Below are 21584 nucleotides of genomic sequence, written 5' to 3' on the forward strand. Positions count from 1 at the left end.
TGCTATAATAGATTGAATGAGCAATAATACAAGGATGGTCCGGATCTGGGGGTGGGAGGGTTTATTTTTCCATAGTTTTGTCCTCTTGTCTGTTGTTATTGTTTGTTTTTTCTGTATTTTTTGTAATTTGTGCTGTATTGGTTGTGATTGTACATTGTATTTTTCTAAATGTGTATGAATACATTTTTGAAAAACATTTGATCAACAATAAAAAAGGATTTGGTCAGGATCTAGACTCAGTGTGTAGTTTATTAATTAATCAATGCTCTCTACATTAGGAAAACACATACCGGTGTACCAGAGGGAGTCACACACAGCTGTGCCTAGATAACCAAAATCCTTGAATCTACACACAGCAAATAAAGTCAAATGACACAACGACAAAAAGGAGATCACACATACAGTATAGTCGATATAAAACTGGCCGCTTCAATCTGAAGAGCAACTAAAACAAAACACGGGAGTGTACCTTGTTCTTGTGAACACTAATGTTATCCACAGCATACACAGAGACCACGAAGTTCTTAAGGAGAAAACTAGTTGCTAAAACAAAACACGTTAGTGTACCTTGTTAGCTAATGTTAGCTAGCTGACATTAACGTTACACATTGCACTCATATTACTCACCGAAACCTTGTAAAGCCGGTCCCGCATGCTGGCTCTTACAGAACCGACTAACTCCCCTTTCATATAGGTACAGCTCTCAACGTGCCCAGACTTGTAGTGATTTTCACCTCGTAAAATACTTTTATTCTCATTCTGAAAGAATGTGGTGAAATGTGCTAACGTGACGGCCATCTTTATGTTGGTGACGCGTATTGTGCGAGACGAGAGACCTGTAGTTCACTGAGCGGTTTCACACGAACAAATGTGTAACTTCACAGTTTTACGACACATTTTTATTTTTTTGACTTGCAAAATGTTCTTTTAAATTGACAAACATCATATGTGTCATTCGTGGCACAATTCAAACGGGATCAAAAGATAACCTTTCTCTCTCCATTGACTTCAATGTATAATTTTCCGCTTCCGGGGTCCCATGGAGGCTTTCGGAAGGGGAGGGACTTCGCCTCGAAGCATCAGATCAGTGCATGCACTGCCTCGTCCAATCAGTGAGCGATACACAGTAAGGGGGCGGGGTGAGTATCTGAGGATTTCATCGGAGGATGGTCTGGTGGTTCCTCGGTTATCGCTCCTCCATGATCGCTCCTCGCTCCTCGATCCTCGGTCCTCCGGCAGAAATAAGAGCCATGGGACGGTACTCAAGAATGCGCAGGCAAATCAATTTCCGGTGAGACCGAGGACCGAGGAGCGAGGAAATGAAAATAGTCGACTTGAGAAGCAGCCTTTGTGTGAACTTTTAGCTGTACTATAGATGAGAGTAACACATGCGTCACTTCCGAGCAAAAATGACGGTTCCGCCCACTTTTGAGGGAAAACAACGCTGTCATTTGAATGGCTGTAGTAATACTGCATTTTCTTACCAGACTTAATACAGATTTATCTTATATCTTATTAATGTTTTAGGAAAATGTTGGTACATTTAACAGCATATATAACATGAGTATTTAAAAAAAGTATTACTTATTTTTCCTGTGGCAATTGCAATTGCATGAATATAACTTTATTTGAATATTTTTTTGTCATGTAACCGACTTTATAGGTAAGACAACAATTTAAAAAAAATAAAAGAGTGAAAACACTCGCAATTATATAGATGCATAATATACATTACAAAATATATGAATGAACACATTTGTTTCAGTTTATTCATTTGTATTTCATTTCAGTCGACGCTTACCTTTCCATGGACGCCGGGTGGCGCTGTGTCATCATTTCGCTTGTATTTTGTTCCAGTAGGACTTCCGGGTTCTAATGTTTACAACTGGCAGCAGCGTTGGGATCACAGAGCTGTGTTCCTGGCTCATCAAAATCATATCTATGTTCCAACAACATGTTCTGGAAGTGCTAGGATTTACAGAGTGTGACGGTAGGCTTTAACGCATCACTACAGTAGTCATAACGATGTAACATCTGAACACGTAGCATGCTCATTCAGTATGCTCAGGCTAACAGCTAGCACTAGCTTGTTGACAGTAACAGTGTGTCGTGTTGTCAGAGTGAGAATATTGTGGACGTTCTGTCCATAAGAACCCGGACCCATTTCTACTTTTGGGAAAATTAAGGGGAACATAATTTAGACTAAATAGACCACTTAGAAGACATTTCTGACAAGAACCCCCCCCCCCTAGTGTCAAATATCTGAAATGTGACATATGTCACATTGGGCTTTAATGGTAAAATAACTCTTATTTTTAACTTTAAATTAGTTTGAACATTCTTTGAATTGAAGAATAACAACATATTAACTCAATATAATTGAATCAGCTAAATTAACTGAGCAGATCATAATAATATTTCTAAAGTTTAGGGTTAAAGTCCCGATGTGACACCAGTGTCACAGCGATATTTATCTAATTTGTTTCATGTCAATTTGATCAATACATGTTTCCACAACAGGATAAATGTAATAAAGGACATGTTATGTAAGCATTGTAATTCTTAAATGGCTTGAATTTGACTTTTAGCAACAACAAAAAAGTTTTGAAATGTAGCTCGTTATGTCACATGTGTTAGTCTGGGACATGGACATCTTGGACATGTTGTTATGGGAACACAACATCAAATGTCCTGGACCATGACCCACCAGACTGTTCAGTGTGTGTCACTTAGGGACATCATGAGATAAAATAAAGGCTAAAGCTGTATAAGGAACTTTCCAGAACATTTAAAGTTCATGTGACACCCGTTAAACGGTGGGTTAACTTAAGATACATAGACATTTTATTTTTATTTTATCATAATATATTAGCTATATAATATAATAGCTTATTTGCAACACTGTTCTTGAATGTAGCTCCAATCACTTATTGTGTTTTATTATATATTAATGAAACTAATGGATTTTATGCTAAATATGATCAGCAGACAATAGTGGGGCAGCAAAGAAAACTAGAGAATGCAATTCCTGAATAAATTGCTAGTGGGAATGCTTTATGCTGAAAAGCTGACGCTAAACTGCTATGCTGAAATGTAATGTGTAAGAAGAAAGTGAATAATTTAGACTGAAATGATACATGAACACTGGCGGCTTGAATGTGTGATAAGAGAAGAAAAGAAAGTAAAAAAGGCTTGGAAAAGCAGCAGAATATTTGAACTGCAAACTTTTGAACTAACTTGTTTGTTTGTAGCCTATATTTAACCAGGTGAAAGCCCCTTGAGATCAAAAAATCTCTTTTTCAAGGGTGACCTGCAAAACTTGATGGTGAATGATCTGTCACCATGGCAACGGTATTTGATGACACCCCATAATACTCTTAGATGTGTTGATGGCTGCATTGTTACCAAACCTGTGAAGTTTTGGGCCATTTGGAGCATTTTCACTGAAGTTATGAGAAAACCGTGTTTCATGGCGAGCATTGTGTTGCCATGGCAACGGCATTTGAAGAAATCTCAAAACTGTCCTGTAGATGTCTTCACGGCTGGACTGTTAGCACACATGTGAAGTTTGAGCACTTTTTGACCATTTTCATAGTTCAGAGTTCAGTATCGTGTTTTATTGAAAGGGATGTGTTGCCATGGCAACAGCTTTTGAGGAAAACTCACTATTGGCACATAGACCATTAACCATTATCTGAAGTCTGGTGCTGTTTTGACCCTTTTCATAGACGTTACGACAACATCGTGTTTTTTGGCGAGGAAACGGCATATGGTGAGATGTCAGATTTGACGTAGAGCTGTTGAGGCATGGAGAGGTGATATACAGGTGAAGATTGGGGGACGATCGGACCGTGTCCATTGGAGCTACAGCGACATCGTGTTTTTTGGCGAGGGATAAGTTTCCATGGAAACAGCCTATGGTGAGATCTCAGATTTGCCATAGAGCTGTTGAGGCATGGACCGGTGATATACAAGTGAACATTGGGGGACGATCGGACCGTGTCCGATAGCAATATCGTGTTTTATGGTGAGGCATGCCATAAACATGACATGTTATACAATATGACATCCTCGTGGATTCATCTTCTTATTACAGACACATGCATTTCCTAACATTCGGTCTATATGCTGTAAAATGTATTATCTCTTCGATTTACACACGGCATCTATTGCACGTCTGTCTGTCCTGGGAGAGGGATCCCTGTTGCTCTCCCTGAGGTTTCTCCCATTTTTAAACTGTGGGTTTTTCTCTGGAAGTTTTTCCTTGTACGATGTGAGGGTCTAAGGATAGAGGGTGTCGTTTTTCTCATACTGATATTCTGAACAATCTGTGCTGTTGTATTTGCTGTAAAGTGTCTCTACTGTAGGCTATTTTTATTTTATGTACAGCACTTTGGCTCGACCAAAAATCGTTTATAAATGTGCTATATAAATAAAACTTGATTTGATACGTTACCATGGTAACACCACATTATGTAACATCAGATTTGAGCTGTTCAGGGCCACAGTGTTAACCATCATGTTATGTTTGGTGGCGTTCTGAGCATGTCGGTATCTCCAACATACAGGTGTTTATGTTTGAGGTAACAAGGTTATGAAACACCTGTGCTTGAGTCCAGAGATCAAAGGTTTCCATGGTGATGTGCAGTAATCAGTGAGAGGAGAGCCTTTCCATTGTTCTGAATGAGAGATAAACCTCTTACATGTGAACGTTTTGTTGAAGAACCGTAACAGATATCGGTGAAATTTCAACGTGGAAGCATGTCAAGGACCCTGAGCGTCTGAAGTGTACTTTTTGTGTATTTTCGGGTCCATAATGTGGCCTTTTTGGCAGATTAACTAAAGGTGTGCGGCCGCTGCTGTGAGGAAAGATCAGGCTGAACTTACAATGGGCCTTAATGGAGACATGTTGAACGTTTTTGTCACTTCATGCCCTCAAGAGACATTTTGTTTAATTATTTTGCTTAAAAAATTATTTTCCAATCTAGGTTTGAACATTTTGAAAATCTGAGGTTTTCCTACATTTTTCATGAAAAATTATGTCTCAGGAGTGTAGGGTTTGGGAATTGTGGCAGGTTTATGAAGATATGAAGGCGAATTTCAAGCTGTCCCCCACTCTAGCTGTGACATCACGCACTCTAGCCTCAGCGACCTTGGGTCCCTTGAAAGGCGCTATATAAATATCATTTATTATTATTATTAGCCTTAACGAGCTGCGCAATACACACTAATGTTAAAATCTGAAGAAGGCCTCTTTACCAAGGTCTGAACAATGTTTAATATCTCTAAAAGTATGAATCTGATTTAAAAGTTGTGTAACACAAATAATGTCAGAAAGATGTGTAACATTTTAAAGTTGGAATGAGGTTTTTGAGTGAAAGTATGAAGGAACAGTTAGCAGTTGAAGTCACATGAAGATTTTTCAAGTCTGAAGAGTTTTTCCATTGACTTCCTTGTTAAAAATGTGATGAATTATATCCCTGGAATTATGAAAGTTATGAATGAGAAAAGTAATAGCCATCGATTCCCGATCGACCTGAACGTTTTGATGTTTGAATGGAGTTTCTGCGATGTGGGAGCAGAAGAGGCGCAAAATTACCCGAATAAGAATAAAGAATTTGTGCGTAGAAGAATGCTGTATCAGCATTCCCACTAAATGATTCAGATTTTATATGATTGAATTCTACTGGTTATTGCAAAAATAATACATTGGTAACTCAATTGCATGAATGCTTGGTATGGAAAAACATCCTACTCAGATCCTTTACTGAAGCTAAAGTCCTAATACCACTGTCTAAATATACTCCATTACAAGTAAACATGTTATGTTACTTGTGTAAAAAGTAACTGGTAACTCCAAATGACAAATAAATGAGGTGGAGTCAAAAGGACAATATTTCCCTTTGAGATGTGGTGGAGAAAAAGTCTAAAAAGTCTGCTGACTTACCTTATCTTTCTTACAGTGCAGACGCTTTTTCTGCTTGCTCCTGCCTCTGCTTACTTTTTATGCTGATTTTTCTATTCTTATTCTCTGAAAACTTCGAGCAGCGGCTCCTGGACATTAACTTATCACTGGGACAGTTCATCTTCGTAAATAGAGGGAGGGTTTCAGCCATATTTCATCATTTTTACGACGACCTCAGTCTTACAGTAGCGTGGCCTAGCAACAGCTAAAGCCTGGTAGGCTACTGCATGCTATTTAGCTTAAGCTAGTTAGTAGCAAAATGCCTCCGTTCTCTACGGATGACTTCCAAAAACGTATACAGAAGATGGCTGTGTTGGAAATGAAAATGCAACGGTTGGAAGTTAACGTGGAAGTGAATGGACTATGTTGTGGGAATGACACCACTTTACCTGTGTTGCAAAATAATGGAGAAGGGTATGCTAACTCACAGCTAGTTAGCAGCTACAAGGATTCCAAGGAACAGGAGGGCTGTGTACCGGGTAATACATCTACAAGTGGTAGTCCTCCCTGGAACTCTCTGGGTGCAAAGCCTAAGAGTAAATCATTTCCATGGGATTTGGGAGGACGGATAACAGGCAGAGCCCAGCGCTCAGAAATCTGTGATGCGACCGGCTGGCCTGCATTGTTATCACCCAGGAAGAGCGCCTCTTCAACCCCTATTCATACTAGGAAACAGCCGTGGACAGCTGCTAAAGGGAGAACTACAAAAAATCTTCCTAAACCACCAAGTGTGCCAATCCAGAACAGATACGCTCCGCTGACCGAGAACCGGAGATCTGATGACCTGGATAACCTGTCCTCTTCACACAGCAGGGTAATGACCAATAGCTACTCCAAAAGTAAAAGGCTAGAGGGAAAGCTAACGACTGGGCCTGAAACTCTGATTGTGGGTGACTCTGCTGTAAGAGATGTAAAAGGTCTGTGTAGTAAGAACAACACCAAAGTACTCTGTTTTCCCAAGGATGTGGTCTCTGACTTGGCTGAGAAGATCCTGCATATTGGGGCTGAACATCCGACTGTGAAGAATGTGGTACTACACATTGGAACAAATTATGTTGTGAAACAACAGTCAGAAGTGCTGAAAGAAGACTTTAAATGTTTGTTGGAAACTGCCAGCTCTCTAAATGCAGAGGTGTTCATCAGTGGCCCTCTACCGCCAGGCAGAAGAGGAGTGGAGAGATTCAGCAGATTGTTTGCACTGAACACCTGGCTTTCAACGGCCTGTACTGACCATTCTGTTCATTTTATTGACAATTTTAACTTTTTCTGGGATCGCAGACATCTTTTCAAGGCAAATGGAGTTTGTCTGAACAAGTCAGGAGTGAAATTGTTTATCTCTAACATATTCAACTGCCTGCGTCATCAATCTGTTCCCTCTGCCAAGGACAAGCGGCAAGAGGAATCAAAACAGGAGAAAGACACAACACATCGCGCAGAAAACCCTGAAGAATTATCACTGCACCCGCCGGAGGAATGTTCTGATTATGGGAGACACATGGAGGAGTCTCCACTGCCCGTCACCCCCCCCCCCCCCCTGTCAACGCCTTTGAGGATACTCCATTCACCCTTTCACCCTCGCCCACCCTCCTGGAGATCCACACAAGGAGATACAGAGGGTTGGCACCGATTCCTTCCTGGAGTTCAAAGACCAAACTAAGGCGATACGCAGGGCTGGCACCATGTCCTTTACCCCCGCTCCTCAACGACGCCCACCAAAATCACCGCGGAGACGCGCACCATCTCCCCCGTCTTCATCACCGCGCCTACGTCAACCACCTCCCCCCCTGGCAGCATGTCCTCTACCCCCGCACCATCTCCCCCGTCTCCATCACCGTGCCTACGTCAACCACCTCCCCTCCCTTCAAGAAAGCATCTGCAGTCTCCGAAGCCTGATAAGAATGTGTGTGTACAAAACACAACAAACTCTTACTGATATGTGCTGGGTCCAGGCTCAAGGGCGTATGGCACTCTCAACTCTTTCTAGGACATGCCGGGGCCCTGCCTGCCAGTAGCTTTGCCGATATCTGTGTTGATAGGTAATAGATTAAGAGCGGTGAATCATCTTAGAAACAGGAAGCGCTCAAACGTTTGTGTGAGTTTATCTAATTTAGCAGTGATTCCATGTCAGCCACAGCTTGTTACAAAAAACATGACTGATAGTGTGTTTAACAAACTTAAACTAGCTTTATTAAATGTCTTTGGCAGGAAAAACATTTTTAATCAATGATTTTATCACTGAGCACAATCTTGATTTTATGTTTTTAACGGAAACATGGATTGAACAAAATAACAGTGCAGCTGTTCTTATCGAATCAACCCCTCCCAACTTTAGTTTTATGAGTCAGGAAAGAATGCATAAGAAAGGGGGTGGAGTTGCTATTCTGTTCAATGATTCCCTTCAATGCAGGAAGACATCGTATGGAAACTTTGATTCTTTTGAATATGTGGCCCTTCAGCTGAAATGCTCCTCTCGAGCTCTGTTCCTAAATATCTATAGACCACACCCAAATACTGTGCAAGCTTTTTTGATGACTTTACTGAACTGCTGTCTATAGTGTGTATTGACTTTGACCGTCTAGTCATTGTTGGTGATTTTAACATCCATGTTGACGACCCCCAGGACAGAGGGGCTAAAGAACTGTTTTGTGTTCTTGATAGCTATGGACTGACTCAGCATGTGACGGAGCCCACGCACAATAAGGGGCACACTCTGGACTTAATTATCTCAAAGGGTCTGAATATCTCTAAGGTTGTGGTGACTGATGTTGCACTCTCTGACCATTCCTGTGTTTTCTTTGAGAGCTCTATTTCTGTTCACAAAAATGTTCAAAAAGAGGTAACCACAAAGCGATATTTAACTAAAAATACTAGGGAAATGTTTACTCAGAATTTCTCTTCCACACTTGCCCCTGCTAACATCTCAGTAAATGAGCTAGTAGATCATTTTAATTCAAAAATTAAAAATGTTATAGATGCCATTGTTCCAACTAAGGTAAAGGAAGTGTCTGGCAAAAAAATATCTCCATGGAGAAAGGCCATGACCGTGAAAACAGAAAAAAGAGAATGTCGAAAAGCTGAACGCAGGTGGCGAAAAACAAATCTCCAGGTGCACTTTGAAATCTATAAAGAGAGACTTGGCCTTTATAATTTGGAATTGAAAACGCACGACAATCGTTCTTCTCTGACATCATTACCAAAAACAAAAACAACACACGTGCCTTGTTTGCTACCGTCGACAGACTAACTAACCCCCCAGTGTCAGTAGCCTCTGAATTTCTATCCACCAGGGCGTGCAATGATTTTGCCTTTTTCACTGACAAAATTCAGAAAATCAGACAAGCAGTCAGTGCCTCTGCATCAGGAACAGCAAATGTGTTGTCCCTATGTCCATCTAACATCAATTCAAACACCATGACACAATTCCATCAGATTAATGATAAAAACCTAGAGGACATTATTCAACTTCTGAAATCCTCCTCTTGCTGCCCTGATATTATTCCAACAGGATTTTTTAAAGATGTTTCGCCTTGCATGGCCTCAGATCTACTTCATATAGTAAACAAATCTCTTCACTCAGGTATTTTTCCACAGGCCCTGAAAACTGCAGTCATTAAACCGCTCTTAAAAAAGAATAATCTAGATGCTTCAGTAATGAACAATTACAGGCCCATATCAAACCTCCCATTTCTAGGTAAAATCATTGAAAAAGTTGTTTTTCAACAGTTGAGTAATTTCTTGCATTTAAATAACTGTTTCGATGTGTTCCAGTCAGGCTTTCGTCCAAACCACAGCACTGAGACTGCTCTTGTAAAGGTCTTTAATGACATCCACTTAAACACAGACAGTGGCAGAACTTCAGTGTTAGTATGATTAGATCTCAGTGCTGCGTTTGACACTGTTGACCACAACATATTACTAGACCGACTGGAAAACTGGGTGGGACTTTCGGAAACAGTTCTAAATTGGTTTGAATCCTACTTAAAGGACAGAAACAACTTTGTTCCTATAGGTAAATACACATCTGAGTTGACAAATATGACATGTGGGGTTCCTCAAGGCTCCATCTTGGGGCCTCTTCTCTTTAACATCTACATGCTACCACTGGCTCAGATAATGAAAAACAACTAAATAAGTTATCATAGCTATGCAGATGACACACAAATGTACGTAACAATTTCACCAGGAGACTATGCTCCAATTCAAACACTGAGTAAGTGCATTGAACAAATCAATGACTGGATGTGTCAGAACTTTCTCCAATTAAACAAAGATAAAACTGAGGTAATGGTTTTTGGAGCCAAGTCAGAACGTATAAAAGTTAGCGCTGAGCTTCAGTGTGCAATGTTCAAAACAACAGATAAAGCCAGAAATCTAGGTGTAGTCATGGACTCTGACCTGAGTTTCAACAGTCACATTAAAACTGTTACTAAATCAGCCTACTATCACCTAAAGAATATATCTAGGATTAAAAGACTAAAGTCACAGCAGGATTTGGAAAAACTTGTCCATGCTTTTATCTTCAGTAGACTCGACTACTGCAATGGTGTCTTCACAGGTCTCACTAAAAAATCTATTAGAAAGCTGCAGCTGATTCAGAACGCTGCTGCTCGAGTCCTCACTAACACTAAGAAAGTGGATCACATCACTCCAGTTCTGAAGTCTTTACACTGGCTTCCTGTGTGTCAAAGAATAGATTTCAAAATACTGCTGCTGGTTTATAAAGCACTGAATGGTTTAGGCCCAAAATACATTTCTGACCTCCTGCTAAATGATGAACCATCCAGATCTCTCAGGTCTTCAGGGACTGGTCAGCTTTCTGTCCCCAGAGTCAGAACTAAACATGGAGAAGCAGCGTTCAGTTATTATGCTCCAAATATCTGGAACAAACTCCCAGAAACCTGCAGGTCCGCTGCAACTCTGACTACTTTTAAATCCAGGCTGAAGACTTTTCTTTTTGTCGCTGCTTTTAATTGAACTATTCATATCTTAGACAGCACTGTAACTTTTATCCATGTACTTTTTCTTTTAATGTTTAATTTATTAGCTTTTCTTTTTAATGACTGATTTTAATTGCCATTTTATTAATGTCTTTCATTTTTTGTAAAGCATTTTGAATTGCCTTGCGTTGAAAAGTGCTATATAAATAAACTTGCCTTGCCTTGCCTAAATGGGCAGAAATGGAAGTACTCAAGTAAAGTATAAGTACCTCAAATTGATACTTAGTACAGTACTTGTGTAAATGTACCTGGTTACATTCCACCACTGCATATGTTGGTGCACAGAAGGCTGGGTAAAAAAGGAGCTTTCTATAGGACAGATGTAATATTTTGCACATAATAATTCAAACAACATGAACAGTCATTTTAGGATATATTACACAAGAATAGATATGACCAAGTTTAACTTATTATATCTTCATTTTATCACATCTATTTGTCACAGGCTGCAGGGCTCCATCATCAGGATCTGCTGCTGAGATTCCAAGAATCGATAAACTATGAAGAAAAGTAGACGTCCAAGGCCATCGCAGAGCAGCGGGACGCAGACGAGCGTCACTGAGGAGAAGAAGCCGTCTGGAAACAGAGGCCGACCTAAGAAGACCGTCCCTGTTACCACTGACAACCTTTACCATGACGACGCAGAAAAAGACAACATGGCTGACTTAGACTGCAGTGTGAACGCAGCTGTCGACACACAGAAACCTCCAGAGGGCAAGACCAGAGCCGCAGGTCAGTGTCCCGGGAGAATGGAGGGATGCTTTATTCATCCAAAGTTGGGAAATTGTTTTGTCACAACAGCATTGCTAAAAGTCATAACAAAATAATAGAATAAAATAAAAAAAGAATACAAAATAAATTGTATCAATAGAGTATCTTAAGAATACACAATATAAAATATGCAATATACATTTGAATACTGCATAAAAGACCAATCTACGACAGAAACAGAAACATATAGATGTAATTGGGTTTGGTCACATAGAAGTCACCAAAATAATATATTTAATACAAATGCAGTTAGGTGCTTTGCTTATCAGAAAACATCTTCTTGGATAGTTCTGCTGTCCATAAAATCAGTTGGTCGTCACAAAGTGGAAGTCTATTTTATTCTCCTGCTTATTGGATCAGATCTATGATGATATGACTGTCTTATAGGTTCTAAGCTATGTAAACATGTCTGACAAAAACAAAGCCCGGTTTGATTTGCAGTTTATTTAATGGTGTCCTCTGCGTTTAGCTAGAAGTGACTTATATTCAAGGTCCTTACTTGGATATATTTCCTTTAGATAGGCTCGGGGAGTAATGGATTACATGCAAAAAGATTATGTAATTAGTATACAATCTATTCCATTACAGTAACATTTTTTTTTTTTTTTATTGTAATCTTCTAAAACGTAGCATTTTCTGTCAACTCAGATTTAAATTCTGCTCATGTTCTGTATAGGCTACTGCGTGAATATGCTTCATGAAATGAAGAAAAAGAAAGTAATCAGGTTACATTACATTTATATTGTGATAATTAGTTTGGCTACTGACTACATTTTTAGTACAGGTCATTAGTAATTGTTTCAGAATACATTTTTAAAGTAACCCTCCAATCAAGCGTCCAGATTTGCATCATGAGGGACAGTTTAATAAGAACCTCTGCTGTGTGTTCTCCATCAGGTCGCCTGTCCACCGCCCTCTGCCGGCTCTGCCACGGGAAGTTCTCTCTGCGCAGCCTGCGGCACGCCTTCAACAGGAGGCCCCGGGGGGCCGCGGATATTACTGACGATGAGCCGACGTCCCTCCTCTTATTCCACACAGACTTCCAGCGACTGGTGGGGGTCCAGTTGGATCGCGACCCCCGATTATCAGAGTTCATTTGCAAGAAATGCCACTCCAAGTTCTACAAGTGCCACAGCATCCTGATCCGGTTCCTGCAGAGAGTCAACCTCCCACCGGTCGGGAAAGAGAACCTGAAGAGCTGGTGAGTCTGAGAAGAGGACGCTTCTAACAGACGCATTATCTTTCAGTGCGTTTGTTATTATTAAAGTTGTGACGACTTGTCTGCTTTCAGATCATGTGGTGATGTTGTGCGACTCATAGCATTTGTAAAATTCATACCACACGTTAAGAAAACAGGACAACAGTCAAACAAATCAAAAGAGGCAAAACTCAAATAAAATAATAAACAACTAAGATCACCTTTCTGTCTTCTACGTTGTGTAATATAAATGAACGCTTTAAAACTGTATCTTGATGGCGTCTTCACACACTCTGTGTCTCTTAAAAGGCTGGTGGGAAATGTAGTATTTTATAGTCTCTTGACTACAGAGGTCACAATTACATGACTATATTTCTGTATCATTTTTACAAAACAAAGGACTGGCTCTAACAAACAGTCTGGCCAAGTGTGACTATATTATAAGAATCTCTGTTGTTCAAGCATAAACATCTACAAATATGAGCTACTGCCTGGTTCCTTTTTCAGGAAGAAGTGTCCAGAAGCCTCAGTAAACCATGTCCCGATAAGTAAGTAAAAGCATTTCTTCTTTGGTTGTTCTTACAGAAATGAGATAAAACGCAGGTGGACTGATCTCCTTTATCTGTTGCTGTTCCCCTTTAGCTCCTCACTCCTTCACCTCAGACCCTCAGTGCCTCCACAGCCTCGTGTCCTGGGCCCACCATCACGGGGGGGCCTGCCGCTCCTGTCCCGACCTGAAGGAGGTGCTGGAGGGCCGGGGCTGGGGCTCTGTTCAGGCCGCCTGGGGGTGTGTTGATGGTCACAGATATATCATGGACACTCAGTGCACCCCAGCTGCACAACCATTCTCTATGAACTCATGCAGTGGGAGGGACAATGGAGAGGGAGGGGTGTCTTGGGAGGAGGAACAGGAGGAGGAAGAGGAGGGGCGCAGCGGGAATGTGAGGACAGCATCGGGGAGTGTGAGCACTTTAGCTCAGCACAGTCCGGACTGGACCTGCAACCCTGAAGGTGAGACTGCTACAGCTGTTACTGGTGTGTCCAATAACAATAATCATTCCTGGATAGCTCAAGAGAAAGCCTGGAGCTTGAGATTTTAAGTGGTTAGTTGCAAGAAATCCTCAGTCTTCTGATACAATCTCTTCATATAGTCACAGATATTACACAACCCTTCATCATTCACTTATTGACTCTAAATCTGTTCTTTGTCTTCTAATTTATTTAGGTTTTGTAGTCATACTTTTTAGCTTGCTGCAGCAGGGTCATCATGTTCTGATGTCACCACATTTTTGTATGTCTTAGAAATCCAGCAGTGGCTTCAAAGTAGACAACAGTGTACGTGCTGAAGTGAAGTCTGCATGAGAGGATAGACATGTTTACTAAAAAACACTCAATACAAGAAATTCATTCATATACTAGTCCCCAGAGGGGTAAGAGAGGAGCGAGCAGGATGGTGTTGGTGATATTCTGAGGATGTTATCAATGTGATGCTAATCACCCACACGTGAGTTATGAGTGACATGTCCAGCCCTTTGGTTTATGACCAAATGCAAATAGAATGAAGTAAAACAGCCTTTTCCACAGCAGAAAGAATACATATTAATGCTGGGCATCAATCATTCTGTGTCTTTAATATTTCACTGTTATCGTACAGTAGATCCCCTCAGTACTCTCAGATCTTTTGTAGCTGTACATTACTTGATTTATTTCCTGGGATGTTGAACTGTCAGTTTCAAATCATTCTTTAGAGATACCATACCAATAATAACCTGCTTCCCATTGCCAATGACGATTGGATTACTGATTATTTCACGAATCCCATTCTTAAAACTACTTATTAATTTTGTTATGTATATCTTGGTTTATTCACGTAAATGAGTTGCAGGATATGAAAGGTTTGTGAAACTCTGGCATAGATTTGCGCAGATGTAATTTGTTACCATCTAATATGTAATATACCATCTCATCACTGAGCCTTCTCTAAATGTCCCGCTGGTTTGTCCTGTTGTGTTTTCCTCTATCAGACTTCACAGGTCATGACGAAGCGTTGTCCCCTGCTGTGGCCCCACTGGAGGACAGGGCCCCCGACAGTGATCTGTCTGACAGGTGAGTCCCTCTGGGTTCCTTTCCCAAACCTCAATATCTGCACTTCTCTGCCTTTTAAGTGATATGTTGCAATGATGGAAGGTCTTAACCTCTACACTTTAACTGTGTGTGTGTGTGTGTGTGTGTGTGTGTGTGTGTGTGTGTGTGTGTGTGTGTGTGTGTGTGTGTGTGTGTGTGTGTGTGTGTGTGTGTGTGTGTGTGTGTGTGTGTGTGTGTGTGTGTGTGTGTGTGTGTGTGTGTGTGTGTGTGTGTGTGTGTGTGAAGGGTGATCTCCGAGGATGACCTTGAGGAGAGTAGGAGAGGGCGGTTATCTGACGATGAGTTTGAACCAGACAAAAGGTGGGTGCAGATATTCTTCAGTTTCTTCTCAAACAGCAGAGACAGACTGCAGGTGACTTCAGACAGGAGCAGGTTACAGTGTTTAGTGAAGCTTTCCTCCCCCCCCAGGGTGAGCGTCCCCAACAAGAGAAGAAGGAGCCCGAAGGCCCAGGAGGAGCCCAAAGTTAGAAAAAAACCTGGACCCAAACCCGGCTGGAAGAACAAGTTGAAACCTAAAGCGTACGTACACGTCTATATTTCTTTATACACAACCTCCATTCAGCATCATTTATTTAATGTGTAGTTTATGGGAAGTTGTACCATGGTGTTTCAGGGCCATTGTATGTTAGAGGCCATTCAATGCAAGAGGGTCATATTACAAGAAAAAACCTTGAATATTCCTTAGAGATAATAACAGATACAACATGTAGATGTATCTTTATGGACCTTTGTCTCACTGCAGGTAACCCTAACCATTATGACACTGCTTTAGGCACAACTCAATTCAGACGGCAGCGTCTTGCAAATGTTTGACTTCATAAACTGAGAATATGCACTTTTTAATGTACTACTTTAATTTCAGGGAATATTTAAAAAAGAGAAATGTATGAACCAACTCAATCAATCTTGGAAATTTCCCATTTAGATCTTGGAAATTCTGAATTTAAATCTATTCTGGTTTATGAATCATTATAATTTGTTTACCAATTTGGCCCTAATGCTTTGTGGTGAAGCTGTAGGTTTGTATAGTTTTTAAGAGGTCTTATTCCTGTTTAGTTACAGTTCACCTCAGTAAACTTTGACAAGGTTGTTCAGCATGCATCGATCACACTACCTTTGTGTTTTTATTTTCAGAGAGGAGCTGCCTAACATCTACAAGTGTCCGTATCAGGGCTGCACCGCCGTCTACAGAGCTCCTGATGGTTTGAAGGTCACATTTCAAAACTATGACATCATTTCACTGTTATTAAACGGATTCAGTAATTGGATCAATAATGGTGTATATCAATCCAGAAATGCTTCAGGACTTAGTATTTCAGTCCTTTAGTTCTTCTCCATATTCTGTATAAAGTTTCAATGTGCTTTGCTTTGACTGTTAATGGACTGAATTTCCTATTGGGGGGGTTTAGAAGCACATCAAGGAGCATCACGAGGAGATGAAGGAGCGGCCCTGCCCTCACCCCGGCTGCAACAAGGTGTTCATGATCGACCGCTACCTGCAGCGCCACGTCAAGCTCATCCACACCGGTGAGGGGATCACTGGGGTCTGTTTTCAGCGGCTCCTTTGTTTACTTACATAACATGTAACACTGATTCTATTGGCTAGCACTCCAACACATTGTATGTGATAGGCAAAGGGGCGGGATATCTTTAAGGTGTTGACCAATCACAATAGAGCCAGCCAGCTAACCAATCAGAGCAGACTGGGCTCTGGTTTCAGACAGAGGGTGAAAAGAGATGCTGCAGCACAGGCAGTATGAGAGAAATAAAGAGCTTTTTGAACATTAAAGCATGGAGACATGTAGAGACACTACATACTGATATACACCTGAACATCAGCAGGAGAGGACTCTTTAAAGTAGAGACACTACATACTGATATACACCTGAACATCAGCAGGAGAGGACTCTTTAAAGTAGAGACACTACATACTGATATACACCTGAACATCAGCAGGAGAGGACTCTTTAAAGTAGAGACACTACATACTGATATACACCTGAACATCAGCAGGAGAGGACTCTTTAAAGTAGAGACACTACATACTGATATACACCTGAACATCAGCAGGAGAGGACTCTTTAAAGTAGAGACACTACATACTGATATACACCTGAAGATCAGCAGGAGAGGACTCTTTAAAGTAGAGACACTACATACTGATATACACCTGAACATCAGCAGGAGAGGACTCTTTAAAGTAGAGACACTACATACTGATATACACCTGAACATCAGCAGGAGAGGACTCTTTAAAGTAGAGACACTAAATACTGATATAAACCTGAACATCAGCAGGAGAGGACTCTTTAAAGTAGAGACACTACATACTGATATACACCTGAACATCAGCAGGAGGACTCTTTAAAGTAGAGTCACTACATACTGATATACACCTGAACATCAGCAGGAGAGGACTCTTTCAAGTAGAGACACTACATACTGATATACACCTGAACATCAGCAGGAGGACTCTTTAAAGTAGAGTCACTACATACTGATATACACCTGAACATCAGCAGGAGAGGACTCTTTAAAGTAGAGACACTACATACTGATATACACCTGAACATCAGCAGGAGAGGACTCTTTAAAGTAGAGACACTACATACTGATATACACCTGAAGATCAGCAGGAGAGGACTCTTTAAAGTAGAGACACTACATACTGATATACACCTGAACATCAGCAGGAGAGGACTCTTTAAAGTAGAGACACTACATACTGATATACACCTGAACATCAGCAGGAGAGGACTCTTTAAAGTAGAGACACTAAATACTGATATAAACCTGAACATCAGCAGGAGAGGACTCTTTAAAGTAGAGACACTACATACTGATATACACCCTGAACATCAGCAGGAGGACCTCTTTAAAGTAGAGTCACTACATACTGATATACACCTGAACATCAGCAGGAGAGGACTCTTTAAAGTAGAGACACTACATACTGATATACACCTGAACATCAGCAGGAGAGGACTCTTTCAAGTAGAGACACTACATACTGATATACACCTGAACATCAGCAGGAGGACTCTTTAAAGTAGAGTCACTACATACTGATATACACCTGAACATCAGCAGGAGAGGACTCTTTAAAGTAGAGACACTACATACTGATATACACCTGAACATCAGCAGGAGAGGACTCTTTCAAGTAGAGACACTACATACTGATATACACCTGAACATCAGCAGGAGAGGACTCTTTAAAGTAGAGACACTACATACTGATATACACCTGAACATCAGCAGGAGAGGACTCTTTAAAGTAGAGACACTACATACTGATATACACCTGAACATCAGCAGGAGAGGACTCTTTAAAGTAGAGACACTACATACTGATATTCACCTGAACATCAGCAGGAGAGGACTCTTTAAAGTAGAGTCACTACATACTGATATACACCTGAACATCAGCAGGAGAGGACTCTTTAAAGTAGAGACACTACATACTGGTATACACCTGAACATCAGCAGGAGAGGACTCTTTAAAGTAGAGTCACTACATACTGATATAAACCTGAAATTGAGCAAAAAATAATATTTTAAGTTGTTGGTGTTAACCTGTGTTTGGCTTGCACTGCCTACTTTGTGTTTCCAGAGGAGAGGAACTACATCTGTGACCAGTGCGGCCAGACCTTCAAACAGAGGAAACACCTCTCAGTTCACCAGATGAGACACTCCGGGGCCAAGCCACTGCAGTGAGTGCTCCTGATGTAGTATGCCACGTGTGTAGCTTATGAACAATTATTTAAAGTATTTTATACAAAAAGAAACATAATCGATTGGGGCAGTTCGGAATATTGCTGAAAATGAGATATGCGTCACATGTTGATGATACCTAACACCACTTTTTAAGGGTATATACAATCTTCAGAAGTATAAAGCTAACGTCATGGTCACATGACCTCACATCACCACTACTAAGCTAAATGCAGCTAATGTTTATCGTGATGACGTTAGCCAACCGCTGTTTTTCTGATACATAGAAGCTTAGAACAACATTTTTAGACTGTGTTAACCACAGACCTTATTTCAGACCGCTAACACTTAAAATGCATACACATTTTGGGGCTTTAAGACTAATTCCTGGACTACTGACCCTGACTGCATTTGGTGAATCATTTAGAAATAATAAATGTGAGTGGTGAAAGGAGGCTTTACATGTTATTATGGTTTACATGTTTTCCCTTCAGATGTGAGGTGTGTGGTTTCCAGTGTCGCCAGCGAGCATCGCTTAAATACCACATGACCAAACACAAGGCGGAGGCGGACCTGGACTTTGCGTGCCTGATGTGCGGGAAGCGCTTCGAGAAGGCCCACAACCTGAACGTCCACATGTCCATGGTGCACCCGCTGATCCAGGCCAAGGTCCAGAGAGGGGGCAGCGAGCAGCCGCCCTACTCTGAGCTGCACGCACTGGCTCTGAGCGGGGAGGGGGGGCAGCAGGAGCAGGACAGATGACAGCAGGCGTGCTGCACCGGGACATAACACCCCCCCCCCCCCCCCCTGATGTTTATCTCTCTTCTCTTCCAATATACAAATGATCATCTAGGTTAAGAGCCAAGCTGTTGTCTGAAACATTAAGTTTCATTTTAGAAGATATAGGATATTTACTGTATTATGGAAAGCTTTAGAGTGTGTAATTATCCTTTTCATTCCAAACTTAAGCTGTTATTCCATTGTCAGCCTCTTCTGACCACATGTTTAGGATTTGTAGCTTTCTTTGGGAATAAACAGGCATCCTGGTGCCTGTCACAGTTCTGGTGCCTGTCACAGTTCTGGTGCCTGTCACAGTTCTGGTGCCTGTCACAGTTCTGGTGCCTGTCACAGTTCTGGTGACTGGAATATATGCATCTGTACACACAGTTTATCTGACAGCAGAAACACAAAGTCGCATATAAACCGTTTGACCGACAGAAATGCAGTCCTTTCCTGCAATAGTTTTGTTAGCTGAAAATATTGTGAAGTACTTGTATGCAGTGTGTATCTTCCTCACACAGGATGACTTCCAATAACTGTTTTATTTTGTCACTGTTTTAAATTAAGTTATTACAATGCTTGAATCTGTATTGAAAACAGTAAAAGGGCTTCAGGTGTTCATGTGTATAATACGTCCTTTGTGCATTTATTATGTATACAAAAATGAATAGGAGAGACGGGGGTTCCTCTGCCTGACGTCAGCGAGCAGCTTCAGAGGAACTCCATCTCTGGGCTGTCGGGGTCCAGCTGCAGAGAGAGAGCTGCTGACACCTCGGGGTCCAACGCTGACACCTGGGACTCCAGCTGCACCAGACAGGAAGGAGAGGGGGGGGCAGGGACGTGTCTTTGTTAGAAAAGTTGGTGGTTTTTACTGCATTAAGCGGCCCCCGCAAATAATACATACATACAGAATACACATATTCTAACAATATTTGACAAAATTGGCCATTACCAGAAGTGGGGGGGACATTTCCCCAGTACAGTGGGTGCAGGCTTGAGGAGTAACGGGATTACGTAATCAGGATACAAAGAAGTTAACTGCATTCCTTTAAAGTTACATAATAAGACGTAATCAGATTACGGTTACATTTCTAGAAGTTGGGGATTACTGACAGGATCGTCCCACAAAGGGACGATCCTGTCAGTAACATTGTTACAGCAAAAGTAAAGAGCCAAACATAGTTTAATATTAATTAAGAAGACATGCATAAAATATTTAAGATAAAAATGGAAATTACAATTTACAAAATACACATCAAGTATCAGTAACGGTATTTAAAAAGTGTAGCATGTACAGTATAAAAAGGGTGTGATAGCAGCCAGGTGATTGTATTAAAAGTAGAAGTATAGTTATTGGCAGTTATTTACAGATTTATTACAGAAGTTGAATTGTCAAACTAAGAGACAGCAGCCAGTAATAATAGTAATAATAAATATGAAGCGGTATATATATATATATATATATTGCACAACAGGGGTGATATATAGTCTGACAATGTTAGTGTTAGTACAAGCTAAAAAAGCTCATGTAGTGTTTGTTTTAAAGGATCAGATATGATCTCTTCTCTTAGAGCTATACGCCTACTGCCTGAATCTGCTTTATGGTTTCACTTTCTTTGGTTCATTTGTTCTGTTTTTAATTCAGCAGGTGAACTATATGGTCATTAAATAGTGTGTGTATTAAACTAAAACGGAGCTCAGACTTTATTTCTGCTTTTTTAAACTGTAGTATGTGCTCATGTGTTTCAGCGTTGGTGTATAGGCTGCTGCCTGAATGTGCTGAATAAAGGCAGCTTTTCCTATCAATAAAATCATTTAGGATCTTATTTTCTAAGGTCACATTGTTCTGTTGTGCACATAATACACTTGAGTCAAATACATCTTATTGAGAGTTTTTCTCTCATTTATTTGCATTGCATTTTAAATTGAGGTAATCTAAAGGTAACAGAGTAATCAGGTTACATTCACTTAGAAACAAGATGTTCTTATACAAGTAACTGGTAATTGTAACGGA

The 21584-nt window shown here is 40.8% G+C and overlaps 2 protein-coding genes across 2 annotated transcripts in view; one reads left to right on the plus strand and one right to left on the minus strand.

Moving 5' to 3' along the window:
- Positions 1–1862: 1862 nt before the first annotated feature.
- On the plus strand, positions 1863–21396 carry znf276 (zinc finger protein 276). Its single transcript, XM_034205087.1, has 12 exons — positions 1863–1990; positions 11408–11694; positions 12631–12934; positions 13439–13479; positions 13574–13942; positions 14956–15037; positions 15302–15376; positions 15485–15595; positions 16211–16286; positions 16486–16603; positions 18690–18789; positions 19285–21396. Exons 2-12 carry the CDS (start codon positions 11463–11465, stop codon positions 19550–19552), a joined length of 1776 nt encoding a protein of 591 aa, XP_034060978.1. The 5' UTR covers positions 1863–1990; positions 11408–11462; the 3' UTR covers positions 19553–21396.
- Positions 20188–21584, minus strand: part of LOC117539067 (Fanconi anemia group A protein-like) — an 81352-nt gene continuing 79955 nt past the window's right edge. The window contains 1 exon segment of the mRNA XM_034205086.1: positions 20188–20374. Coding sequence (XP_034060977.1) covers positions 20282–20374 — 93 coding nt within the window. The 3' untranslated portion in view covers positions 20188–20281.

This window comes from Gymnodraco acuticeps, unplaced genomic scaffold (assembly GCF_902827175.1).
Source record: "Gymnodraco acuticeps unplaced genomic scaffold, fGymAcu1.1, whole genome shotgun sequence".
Classification (NCBI taxonomy): domain Eukaryota; kingdom Metazoa; phylum Chordata; class Actinopteri; order Perciformes; family Bathydraconidae; genus Gymnodraco; species Gymnodraco acuticeps.